This window comes from Lethenteron reissneri, chromosome 21 (assembly GCF_015708825.2).
Source record: "Lethenteron reissneri isolate LAM-NWPU_2019-01 chromosome 21, ASM1570882v1, whole genome shotgun sequence".
Taxonomy (NCBI): domain Eukaryota; kingdom Metazoa; phylum Chordata; class Hyperoartia; order Petromyzontiformes; family Petromyzontidae; genus Lethenteron; species Lethenteron reissneri.
Genome location: NC_083799.1, coordinates 1982026 through 1995533, shown reverse-complemented (window position 1 = coordinate 1995533; position 13508 = coordinate 1982026). Strand labels below are relative to the sequence as shown.

General features: G+C 37.8%; 1 protein-coding gene across 1 annotated transcript in view; it reads right to left on the bottom strand.

Annotated features, from left to right (window-relative positions):
* Positions 1 to 13508, bottom strand: part of LOC133345023 (cubilin-like) — a 40534-nt gene that overhangs the window by 7188 nt on the left and 19838 nt on the right. The window contains exons 12-19 of the mRNA XM_061555387.1: positions 12789 to 12973; positions 12504 to 12660; positions 10987 to 11180; positions 9068 to 9209; positions 5949 to 6124; positions 4257 to 4407; positions 1511 to 1677; positions 885 to 944 (exon numbers count right to left, since the gene is read on the bottom strand). Coding sequence (XP_061411371.1) covers positions 885 to 944; positions 1511 to 1677; positions 4257 to 4407; positions 5949 to 6124; positions 9068 to 9209; positions 10987 to 11180; positions 12504 to 12660; positions 12789 to 12973 — 1232 coding nt within the window. The remainder of the gene's footprint in view (positions 1 to 884; positions 945 to 1510; positions 1678 to 4256; positions 4408 to 5948; positions 6125 to 9067; positions 9210 to 10986; positions 11181 to 12503; positions 12661 to 12788; positions 12974 to 13508) is intronic.

The window sequence follows — 13508 nt, the reverse complement described above, 5'->3', positions numbered from 1 at the left end:
GCACATTCTTGTCAATAATGTTAGTTGCACATGATCGCTTGTTGATAAGGTGGACTAATGAACGCTCTCCTAGATTTCAATGAGACAACTCATCAACATGACATCAGTAAAGGTCATGTCCCATGGAAACCCAGCTGGGATTGTAGCAAGGATTTGATCAAGTAGCAATAGTGGTGGGAGCTGGTGCTTGATATTGACTGGGTGATGTGACTGGATCAGAAAGTTAATGTGAACGCTCAATATTGTGCAAGTCTCATCAACTGTTTAGCCAGTTCTAATAAACCAATGCACATGTCTAATATTGATAAATCGACATCTTATCAACTGATCTAACAATAATGTCAAGCTCCCTCTAAAAATTGCATGTTTTTGTACGCTGAGAACAGGTTTTCCCCCTTTTTCTGGCAACAAAGAGGTGTTAAGATGTTAAAACACCAAACTGAAGCCTTTTACAAGGAATCATGTCTTAATTAACCACAATACTTGTGGTCAGAATGCAAACAAAAAACATACTCTGATAATATATGCATTGTCTTTGAAACTGATTGGTCCACACCAGAGACAGCTTTATTTTGAGCCTAGTCTCAAAACGGTGTTAGACCAGAGGACGCCAAAAGGCGTCTACTAATCTTACACTCTACAATCTAGTAGTAGCACAGCAGTCACATTGTGCTTATCAATTGGGCAATCTGATATCAATACCTGTGCAAGACACATTTTTACAATGTTTTACAATGTTCACATTTGATGCAATTACCTTCACAACCCACCACTTATTTCCACAACATGTACTCCCTTATGATTCACCATTACAAAATTTAACATTTTATTTCATTACATTGTTACGTTAAAGTGCTTATTTGTTTTTGCGATGCTACACTCACCTTTTTTGACTGTGGGAACAATCTTTGGAACACTGAAATAAGTGAAGGTAAATCTTTTCCCTGAAAATAAAAACATCCAGTTATTATCATGGTTGATACAAGTATGTATAGCACCATATTTCATATATAAACATTGTAATGAGGTCGCAAAAATAATCTCCATGTCATTGGTATTAATTATTTTACATTCATGCTAATGTTGTAAATTGCAGGCAACATTTCTCAGAGTACCATTTTGACGAGGACTCTGGAAAACTGGCGACTTCACTAAATTTTAGGATTGGTCACAAACAGCCATTTGGGCAGAAAGTATAAGCATTACAGTGTGATGAAATAACATCTCGTTCTAAGATCAGCAACCTGATTTTCCCCCAGAAACTACTATGACCACGAAAAGAAGTACAAATGTATTCAAATTCTTTACATCAGTAATAATGGGTGTGCGTTTAGGTATAATGTTCATTTTTATACATGATCGTATTTAGACAATTATAAATAAAATTTGTATGAAACTAGCCGTTAAAAAAGTGTTTCTAAACATTGAAGAAATCGTTTCTACATTGTGGATTTACAAGTATGACCTCCCAATGTATGTTATGGAGCCTGTGTTATGTATTTCGACATACAGGGTTCGTTTGTACGAAGACGAAGTAGCAGGTGGAGGCTGTCGGAGTTTGATCGCACGGATAGTGGAATGCTCGAGCCGCAAAAGATGCCCAGGCTGGTGTTCAGAGATCTTTCTCCATCATAGACAGTGAGGCTCTCATTCCAGCAGAGAGGATCATCCTCGAGTCTGTGTGCCCACGATAAATTGATATACATAAGTGTTGGTGATGCGTGCATTTTCAATAATTAATTCATGAACATATGTCTACATATAAATCATGTAACAAAGATACAAGCGTATGAGAATGATTATTGCATGTGTAGTGAGCGACTTCCCAGACACAACGTGGAGAGGACTTCTTATTTACTAGCCTTTTGACTGTCCAAGGACGGGTGTATTGCAGTAAATCTGAAACTTGCAAGCGAAAAGCAGACTGCGACGTGATATGAATTGTATCCATTCGTGTGCAATTTGTAAGGGCGCGGTGACACAGACCTATTTCATTTTACGGTTGTTCATCATGACGTCCTTTTTATTGATATGTCTCAATCGCGTGACGTGAGGGTTTTGTCTTCGTAGTGAGGGTTGTGAGTTGACGCTGAGGAGGGGGGAGGAGGCGCCTCGGCCCCCCATGTGGAGTGACGTCAGCCGCATATTATTATTATTGGGGGGGGGGGGGTCCATTTGGAGGACGTCACCTGCTCATGATTATTAATGAGGGAGAGTGCTCCATGTGGAGTGACGTCAGCCACTAATTATTATGAATGGGGGGGGTCCATGTGGAGGACGTCACCTGCTCATGATTATTAATGAGGGGGGCTGTTCGATGTTGAGTGACGACACCTGCTCATGATTATTAATGAGGAGGGATGGGGGGGTGTCCATTTGGAGGCCATCACCTGCTCATAAATATTAATGAGGGGGGCTGGTCGATGTGGAGTGACGTCACGAGCGCTAAGGACATTCCTGGGTGATAATAGTAGGTATTTCTCACACTTTAAGCACAATCACTGGGCGACATATATAAAAACACGGCTACGCATAGCTGACCCATCTACACAGCCCCATCATCGGTGTCTAACTATATAGCTGGCTGACTAACATAGTGACGACAATGATGGGAGCCGTGCAGAGGATCGGCCATGTGGCCAGACGATGAAGAGAGATGACAGCGAAGCCAGCGACGGTGGCCAGGCCCCGCCTCCGGCCACGCCTCCTTCTAGAACCTTCGAGCAGGTTACCGAAGCTTCCCGGCTGACCCCGCCTTTTACTTGAAACCCAGTTACACCCCCCCTTCTAGTTGGTTATTATATAACGTACCCATACTCGCGATTATCCCTCCTGGTCAACAGATGGCACCCTGTCATTACACATGTACAGTAATGATCCAGTACATACTATAGCTAGGCCTGATGGCACACAAGTAATCAGGTGTTTTGAAGGATCATGCAGAATTCTTCAAGCACTATGAGATTCCCAAATCTGTTTAACACGTAGGCTTTCGCGACCAATATTATTCATAATCAACGTTTTTGGGTTTAGATCGCGTTATTTATAAATGTGTCGTAACCCTCCACCACCCGACACGGCATCCAGCGAAACGTCGTACTCAAATTGTAAATGTTGTGGTTTCACGCTTCAACACACCGGTGGGCTAATGCAGTGAACTATTTGTCTTTTGTCAACGTGACACTTTTTTTACTGATTGGCCGTGTCGAGTGGTGGAGGGTTACGACACATTTATAAATAACGCGATCTAAACCCAAAAACGTTGATTATGAATTCCCAAATCTGCTGGGCTGCAAGGTGGTGAGGAGGCAGAAGTAGATTCTATCTCTGTCATGTATTAATATTTACATCTTGCCATCTCAGAGCTATTATTTGCTTCCATGCTGCCATTGCTTGTTGTGATATCTTCACTATTATTAACAGTGGTCCCCACTTTCAGTGTATTATAAATGATATCTCAATATTTAAATCGGTGACTTATTCAATAATTTTGCTTACATTTATTGCTTATAATCAGTATACATTCTCTCATCTCCAGAGCCAAAGTTTGAATGTTAACTGTCATTTATTGACCGTAATTAGATGTCATCTCATTGGCAATGTTGAAGTGTAACTTGCTTCATACCAGCTTGCAATCACATCCTGTGTTGACTTTTTGGGATGACAGAGATATTTTACAATCTGGGGTTTATCCGTGACAATCCAGACAGCTTTATTCATAATTTCTAAATTTGGGCTCCTCCATTTCCATCTTTTACCTACTTTTGCATTTCAGGCACCCAATAATGTGCTGTAATGTGTTTTACCTTCATTTAATAGTTAATATGTTCGTACAATTGTTCTACTTCATCTTCATGGCTTGTTGTTGGAGCATATATAATCATTTTGGTTTGTTGTGGATCAAAAACCTCAATGGTAACTGGGCAACTTTATATGAAGCAATCTTGAATTCTACAGCTTTTTCTTGATTCCAGGGAAGGCAAAATCCCACACCATAATTAGTTAACTCTCCCTCAAATTAATACATGTTTGACACTGTTTAGTTGTATGGACTTTTTCCTTTTTCTCACCATCAACTATGTTCAACCATGTCCTAAGTTATGTCTCCAGCAATATTGCATGTAGCAAAGGCCATATCCAAAGGCGTCCTGCTTGTAAACAGTGGTTCTTGGCACCCATTGCTCCTTCACTTTTCCACCCACCAGTGCTAAGAACTAGCTTACACAAACTACCCCAGTTTGTTTGTATTTACTCACTGCAAGTCAGAAAAGTCGATTTTGACGTTGAACCCTTCCGGTACACGCAGCTCCCACAAGAACAAGAGTATGTTCTGCCTTTGTGAGGTGACATCGAATGAAGAAATTCTCTCTGCGTTGTTCTCCAGCACTGATGTGTAGACTTCCATAGCTATTTGGAACACAGCACAGATAGGCTGCCATTACTTTTTGCATATGTACCCAAGTACTTTGAAGGGGGGTTATTGTTGTTATGATTCTAAATATGTTTTCTATTTTACCATCATCGAAGTGCATATAAGCACGTGTATAAATTGCAAATGCTGCCAATTAATGAAACGGGGCCTGAAAAAAAGCAATCTACAGATGAAAACAATTGTGATTCATTCTGATTGCAGTGCTGGTTCAATAAGTACACAACTTTATGATGAACATGAACAGTTGTGGTAAATAAAATTACAACGGAAATCACAGATACAAATTGGGACATTTGGAACATTTTAACGACCTCTAATTTGTATTAATCATAATTCGTTGGCAGTATCGACAACAGGATAGGTTAAGGTACAGAGTCGAATTCAAGGGAGAACCTCAATATATGTATATCTACTGGGGGCGCCCCTATAGACACATGAATATGATTCAGTTAAATACAACACACAACTCAAAGACATAGGTCCCTTGTATAGCATTTAAAAAATATTTGAAGTAAATGTTGTTAGCGAGTACCTATCACACAAAAAGTAGTGATGGAAATACGTCGAGATACAGATATACACATATTTTTAAACATTGCCCAGGATTTATCAAGTGTATTTTAATCTCCACTTCAATTAAATGTTGTAGGCAATACTACAGTTAATCCTTAAAATTAAATTTACTGTGAAATATGAAGAAAATATCTATTTTTTCCTACTCAACAAAAATGTCAGAAGCATGAAGTTAACAAAAAGCTTGATTAATGTTACGTCCCTGCCAAATTTTGCCAATGAGATAATCAATATTCTTTCCATATTTTCCAGTTACATTTATTTTGTAGCATTTCCTACAACACAATTATTAGAATAGTGATTCAAGTATATGTGATCAATCATGTGCAACGTTTATTCTTTGCGTTATTGCTTAGTGTGTACATTATATATACTGTAGTTTAGTTCTTGCAAAAATGCATACACGATGAGCAATAAAACGCAGAAATTAAGATTGTAAAACATCTCCGTTTGTCTATTTGCATCTCATTATGTCAACACATTTCAACTTGTCTCTGCATCTGTTTTTCTCTGTAGCTCTGTCACCATTCTGTGCAAGTTGCAACACAGATAGAGACTTCTTTGAAGTAAATCAAACACATCTGTGCTTGCCAATAAACATTGCATATTATACAAAAAAAAATCTAAATTATCAAAACAAATTCATCTCATGTCGCCTAAATTGCAGCCTGCAATCTAGGCCAATCCAAAGTTATTTCTTTTGCTCATTTTGAGCAAATCTGACATTTTTTACCGGTTTAAACTCATGTTTAGCAAAATTTAAACCTAAACCGAACCTATCGAAGCTACTTTAAACCCTAACCGATTCAAGCTAATACACAGAACCCGACCTGCAACTGAAATGATTGTAAATATTTTTTATATCGGTTCCACTGTTTGGTACAAAGTGTCATGTAAATATGTACACAGCGTGCCTACATTTACCTTGCAATGTTGCGCTTACCTTCATAGGTGATTTTAAATGGTGGCTGTGTGTAACTAGGGTTGTAAAAGCGGATGTACAGGGAATTCCCAGTAGATAGGATGGGAGGCGGAACAATGGAGCCACTAAAGCGACCCAGGTATGGGGCGTCTAAAGATTCTCCATCATAGATGTCGAACGTGCTGTAATAGTACATGCTGTTAATAAAGAAAGGAAAACATTTTGTTAAGTCTTGATCTACATGACAGATGCCTCCCAATCATTGATGGGCATGTGGCACTGAGCCAGTGATGTGAATTTCACAATCCTCCATGCATCAAACACTGATAACATCTTAAAATATAATATTAATTACAATGATAGGTCCCAGCTGAAGCACATTTATCGCGTGTTGCTTAGGTTCACGGTCTTACCCCATGGCTGACCTGGTTAATACTGTGGATGAATTAACTATAAATACATGGTAACTGCTTTACAGTGGACATACAGATCCCATGCCGTTCTTTAAAAAAAGAGTAAGCCTTTTATATGGCATCGTGGTCCAAATTTGACAATTACTCGCAAGTTACTTAATTAGAAACCAAAATTTCCCTGCCTGCAATAGCTTTCTGAAAAATAGTCTTCAGACGGTAAGGCTTTCATGGGTAAACAAATATAATAATCATATTTGTAATTGGCAGTGTAGTATTTATTGTTCCATATATCTTCACTTTCATAATCTATATATAAAAGGGAAATTTGTGAATTTGTGTGTCTGTTCGAAATGTTTAGCACACTTCCCAACATGTAACAAACGTTAAATTTGGCATGTGGGTAGCTTCCAGACTGTACACAATGCTAAAAAGTATAAAAATATACTTTAGTATTTTGGGGGTGGGCACAATAACGGATATATTTTGCATGGCAAATGAGCGGTGACGTCACATCTGTGATGTCACCCACATGCGGCAGCGTCACACAGTGTGCCTGCTGATGTCATGCATCCCCCCCCCCCATACTCTGCGTAGGCAGTGTATTAATCCAAGACAATAATCCAAGTCTCGGGCGAAGCCAGGTAGTAAAGCTAGTTTGGAATAAAATGTAACTTATATTTTCTCCTGCATGGTGGTAGAAGAACTAAAAATAGCCAAGGTTGTAAATACAATTGTTACCTTTTTAAGGCTTGATCTTTGTTTTTGGCAGTAAAAAATATTTGAAAAACTGCAAGTACAATTTGGTGTTGTGCTCATGACTGAATCTAAATCAATTGTATATCCAGTGTTTAGTTTGTGTTCTGCGATAAGTGACCGGTTAATTACGTTTTCTGAACGCTGCATCTTAGTCGTCTTCCTTTATCATCAATATATTGCTCCTTACAAGTGTCCTATTTCATGGCATAGATAACACTACTCTTTTCTTTGCATGGCATTGGATCCTAGCATGGAAAAGTAAAGTTCACAATGTTTATGGGTTTATAGCATACTTTAATTTTGTATTAGTGAACTATGTGTTCAGTATCTGTGGCGAGGTATTGTGCACCAGCCAAGGACTAGTTGGGTTGCTCTTGCTTCAAATTCCATGTTAATATTGTCTGTAGAATCTTGAACATTACTGCTTCCATTCTAAGTAATAATGGTCTTTTCAGGGCTGAGTAAAATGAATGGGGGTAACCATTGTTTTTAAGCAAATTTTCACAGTTCTATTTAAGCATTCACTCATTCACTAATTTTTTGTTATTCAGCCATGTACTTGCTGCTATGAATTTAATAATATATTTACCATTTAAACATTTAATGCTGGACTCTATTGATTTCTGTTTTCATGCTATATTGAAGTATGAGCAAAATAAATACATAATCTTGGAATTATTTTCTGTGAAATGAATGCCCTCTTGCAATAACAAATCCTGATTGCCCTACAATCCATCTCACTCCTGCAGAAGAACTGATTTCATCGTTTCAGCTCAACAGCAGTTATGCTTTTGGGCCTCACTCGGCTCATCCTTTGGCTGTCTTTCCTTCAATTGTGCCTGGTCCAATGCACTTTGACTTCTTAACAGCGAGTTCGATGTCTCTGTTTTGTTTCCTGATCCATGTGCTCCTCATTGTGGTTTTAAGCACCCTTCTTCGTGCACTTTACAGATTTATTTCTTATTTAATCAGTGCTGATGTTGTTTGACATCAACAGTAGTATGCACTAATTGAAACCCTTCTTGAAACCTATAGATATGCTGCTTCTCATTTTTTATTTCAGCTTTAAAAAGTGCTCCACATCAATTTTTCATCCCTGATTTGCCTAGTTATTAATCTATATTTGAAGTTATATAGCAGCAGCAACTGCAGCAGCAACTGCAGCAGCAACTGCAGCAGCACTAACTGCAGCAGCAGCAGCAACTGCAGCAGCAGCAGCAACTGCAGCAGCAGCAGCAACTGCAGCAGCAGCAACTGCAGCAGCAGCAGCAACTGCAGCAGCAGCAGCAACTGCAGCAGCAACTGCAGCAGCAGCAGCAACTGCAGCAGCAGCAACTGCAGCAGCAGCAACTGCAGCTCCCTTTGATGCTGTTAATCCTGCATAATGCACATGCATATGTAGTACTAATCACATTCCTGCATTTCCCATAAATATGCTAAATTCCTCACCTTACCATATTAATAAAAGGTGTGCCGTACTTGGCCCTTCCCCTCTTCAACCATTATATATACGGAGTGGTAGCTCTTGTAATCTCTCATTTACTTGATACAGCTGTCGTGGCTGTGACGGTTCCACCTGAAGACGGAAGCTTGTGTTGCCTCCGAAACGTCGTGAGAATTATTTTATTGTGTTTTATTTTTATTATTTTATTACTTCCCTTCTACGTGACTTTACCGAAAGAACCAAGAAGATGAATACAACAACAGTATCGCCATGAGCAGCATATGTGAATATCCTGCTTAATATTGTGATGCAGAGGTGCAGCAATGGCACAATGGTTAGTGCACTGCTATGCACCTGGTGACCCAAGTTCAAATCCTGGTTACCAATCCGTACTGGTCAAAACAACCCCCGTGATTGACATGGCATGGAGAAGCCAACAGCTGTAAATCATTATTACTATTGTAACCATTATTTAATTGTGAATCAAGCAACAGGACAACAATCATAAGTTGAAATACACTACTCACTTCAGTTCTTCAAAGGAGAGTTTGATGATTGTGCCGGCTGGGGTGTTGATGTTCCAACTGCAGCGGAAGTCATAGTCCGTGGCATTGGGGGATACGATTGACCCTTGCCATCCTGTCAAGTTGCCACTACATGGTGCAAAAACTGACGAGGAGAAGATGTGGGAGGGTTCAATAATTCCAATATAAACAGATATCTAAAATTTAAATTTCAATAAAACAGATGCTATGTCAATTGCATTGCATATTAAAACATTTTAATAACTGAAATATATGCACAAGGTGAAGATATGTTAGTTAGTGTATGCTCTAAATTCAGACACCAAGTGTGTGGTTCACATATTGGCTGAAGGAAATGAATTTCATCCATCTATGTGCAACTCTCAATTTTGCCCAAGAAAATAAGAAAAACGCTAATTCAGAGTTCTCTACCAGGTTTACCTGGCCTTCTACCGATATATACTGAGTTATGACTTGGTCTGTATTGAAATTCAACTGTAGTGCTACCTGTGTTAATATCGTCACTCAGTATGTATAACCATGTGAGGTCTGATCAAACTCACAGGATCTGATCCACATTTTTTCATGTATGGTTGTTGAGGCAAAATCAAATCCAGATTAGAAACTCAAATTTGTTTATATATTATGTTCTAAATTTAAATATAGTATTGTTTACTTCAGAACACGTATGTAAAATGTATAAAACATTTTCAGTAACCTTTAAATAGATAAAAGGGAATTCCTTAAGACATAAATTGTAGTTGGATATGTAGCTCAACGTGTATTATTTAGTAAAAGAAAGTAATTTTAATGATATTGTATATACATTTGTTTCCTGAGCCAGATATTGAACCTTTATATTTTTAGTTTCAAGACATGGTTTTAAACTTTCTTAAACAGCGTTATTGCCCAGGTAACTGTAATTGTAACCACATTGATTTTATATCTTTATTACTATAGACAGTTTCGAAATGCAATTTTTCAGTTAAAGACATATCATGAAGCAAATTGTAGAGGTGACCATAATCATGTTTTGTTGTAAAATAAGAGTTAAATTAATGGAGTTAAAGAAACAAATAGGGAGCCCTAAAATCCATATTCGCTTATTAAACACGGATTTTAAAAAAATTCACCAGGTGTAAAAAATATATTTAGTCAGAAAATAATACAAAGCAAATTATTAAATGAGCAATATGAGGAAATAGTATGAACAATGCATAGGAGACAAAAAAAAGATACGAGAACTTAACAATTATGACAATGCTGCTTGTGGTGGTGATGATGATATGGACACTGTTGATGATGCTGATATTTACAGAAAGCCTTTGAGATAACCCCCCAACACCTCGAGTAGGACAAATCATCTTATGTCATCATCGTCATCACCAAAAGCATAATTATTGTTACTCGTATCATCACACCAACCCCCAATCTACCAAACTGACAAACTCCCATCTCATTGTGACCCACCAATCTCCACTGAATGTTGCTGCATCACCATTTAAAAAGGTCAATACAGTAAAATATTATATTATTATATATATTAAAATCTGCTTTGAGTTTGTATGCTCCGTACACAATACTGCATCTGTATTACATTTATAAATATTGTGTTAATCTTCAAAATAAGTTAAAAGCTTAATTTGGACAATATAAATATGTTTTTGAAATATGATTCACTACTATTTGTATACTTTTCGTTTTAAATCTTGCTACAATAAATGTATAGTGCTCTAACTTTGCAATTGTTACTTTTTTTAGTACCGTGAACTTTTTTTCTTTTTAGTGTATTTGTAGGTAGGCCAGATTGGTTGCTGTCTCATACTAAGCCCTGTCCAAGCAAATGCACCATCAATAGTAATATACACAAATACAATATTAATATGTATGTAGTGATTAAAGTCATATGTAAACGAACATACCTCTATATAAGAAATAAAAATATCCATACATGCCTTCGTTCTGCCAATCAGATGTGAACACAATCTTACTCTCACGAGACACAATTGTTTCAGGTGACCAGCTTTGGCAAAATTTAGATATGGATGTGCGGCTTCCATTTATAACATCACTAATCTCCAAACTGTCTGCGGTACAGTTTATGGAATTCTGCATTCTGTGAATAAAATGACAAGGAAACATGTATTTTGAATCCTGTAAATTTCTAACATGAGCAACCCACATGTCCTTTGGACGTGTCCATCCATATATCCCTCCCTTGCCAGCCAACCAATAAAACGTTTATCTTATCTAGAGTCTTGTCTCCCTCTGCCACTCTATTGCCTTCTCTGTACCGTATATCCCAATGTATCTCGATGTCTCGAGGTCCCATGATGTTTCTATCTGTTTCTCTATTCCTCTATCCCCTCTTCGACCTCTCCTCCCTCCACAATATCCCACCCACTTCCCTCCGCCCTATATCTCTCCCTCCTTCGATCTCGCACCGCTCCCTCTCCCATCTCAATCTGCTCTTGCCTCTCCCAAATCCTCCCTCCAACTGCTTGTCGCTTTCCCTTGCTCTCCTCTTTACGTTTTGGTCTCTTTCCTAACCGTCTCCTGCCCTTCCAATATCTCCCTGCCCCTCTCCTCTCCGTTCCTCTCTCTCTCTCTTCCTCCCTCCGCTAACTCCCTCCCACACCTCCCTCCATCGCAATTGCGCGGGATACACGACCAGAGTGGAATGCGGATGGGCGAAGGCGTGACACCCACCGCCTGGAACCCAGCCAGCCAAGAATCCAGCCAGGCAGGGTTGAACCCAGCCAATGTTTTCTTTTTCGAATATAGTATGATACGGTGGGTTTTATAAATGTAAAACACCTCTAAATTGCAAATAAAAGTAATATACCTGCAATTTATGTCATCACAAGGTGTTTATGCTGGTAAAAAACAAAGTACATCGAAAAAACTTTTGGGCACTTGAGATTATTTGAACTGCTAATTTATCACTCCAAGCTGCACTATTTATTTTTAGAAATAATCGTCTGAAATACAGCAGAACTCCCATAATCCACAGTGATACGGAGGGACGATATCACAGATTCTGTATCTGCAGCACACCAGTGGTAAGTCCTGTAATCCGATTTTAAAAAATGTCACGCCGACTTGCTGTACTGCTGATTACAGAAGTAATTAGCCACATAACTCCATTAATCTGCAAAAAAATTGGATTTGCAGGGGAAGTCCGGGCAAATAATTAGTGGTTAAAGTAATCTGCGAAAAATTCACGGTTTACAATATTATGCAATTTTTAAGATAACTTGTGCAATTCTGTCATATTGGTTAATGTTAAAGGTTTTCTTTTTTTATTTTGTTTGCATTGACAAGTTTAAAATATACTGAACAAACGTTTACAAACGTTTACTAAGCAAATTGCATCAGCACAGAAAGTATTTGACAATTATGAGATGGTTGATAAAAAAATGATTGTAAATAAACATACCCATATAAGTAGCCGGACATCGCAATTTTCGAATCACCGTGTAAATCAAAGCTCCATTCGCAGTGTGAGTTGTAGCTGTAGTCATTTGGGTAGTTTGGAGAGTAAACATAGTCATACGAAGGACCCTTCAAGACTCCTCCGCAGCCAGGAACGTCATCTTTTGTGGAACAAATATGAATCAGCCAGGTAACACTTAAGATACATCACTACTTTGTCATCAGTGTTAAATTATTTTGAAAAAACTTTTGTTGAATCGAACTTAAACAAATATAATACAATACTTACTTGGACTTATTGCAGTAAAGTTTCCAATGATCAGATTCCCAACGCAGCGGTTTGGAACTTTGACAGTCAGTGTATTATGGGATGAATAGTATGTATACTGTTCATTAGCTCTGTAATTGGTAGTGATCTGTTTAACTATATTATATTTAATTTCATAAATGGAAAAACAGTAAGCATTGTTGTTTCTGAAACAAAAAAAAACATTACATACAGACATTTGGGATAGGTAGACATTTTAAGTAGACCTACAGATAGGTTTATTATAAAATGGCGTGATTACTTTTTAGAGAATATGGGATTTTAAATTATTCTCACTGGTTGAATTGAGACATAAAAGCTAAGGGGAATAAAGACCAGTAAAATTATAATTACCCACTTTAGAAATTATGTGAGTGTGCATTAAGGAATAAATATTAAGGAATAAATATTAATATGCATTCACTTTATGAAACAAAATCAAATACAGACATGGATAATACAAAGATGGCAACATTAGTTAAATCAGTCGCAGGCTTCATCAGACGTACAATTATTGAGATATTCCACAATATTTTGATAATTATTCAATATTTTAAATACTGGGCAACTAAATTGGACCTATATCATTATTTTATTTATTTGTATTTACTTGCTTACCCTTTCATCTATTTTGCACTCCTATCGTTTTTTGTATTGTTTGATGCTGTAACTTGCTGACATCTGTCAAAAAGAGCTTCATAG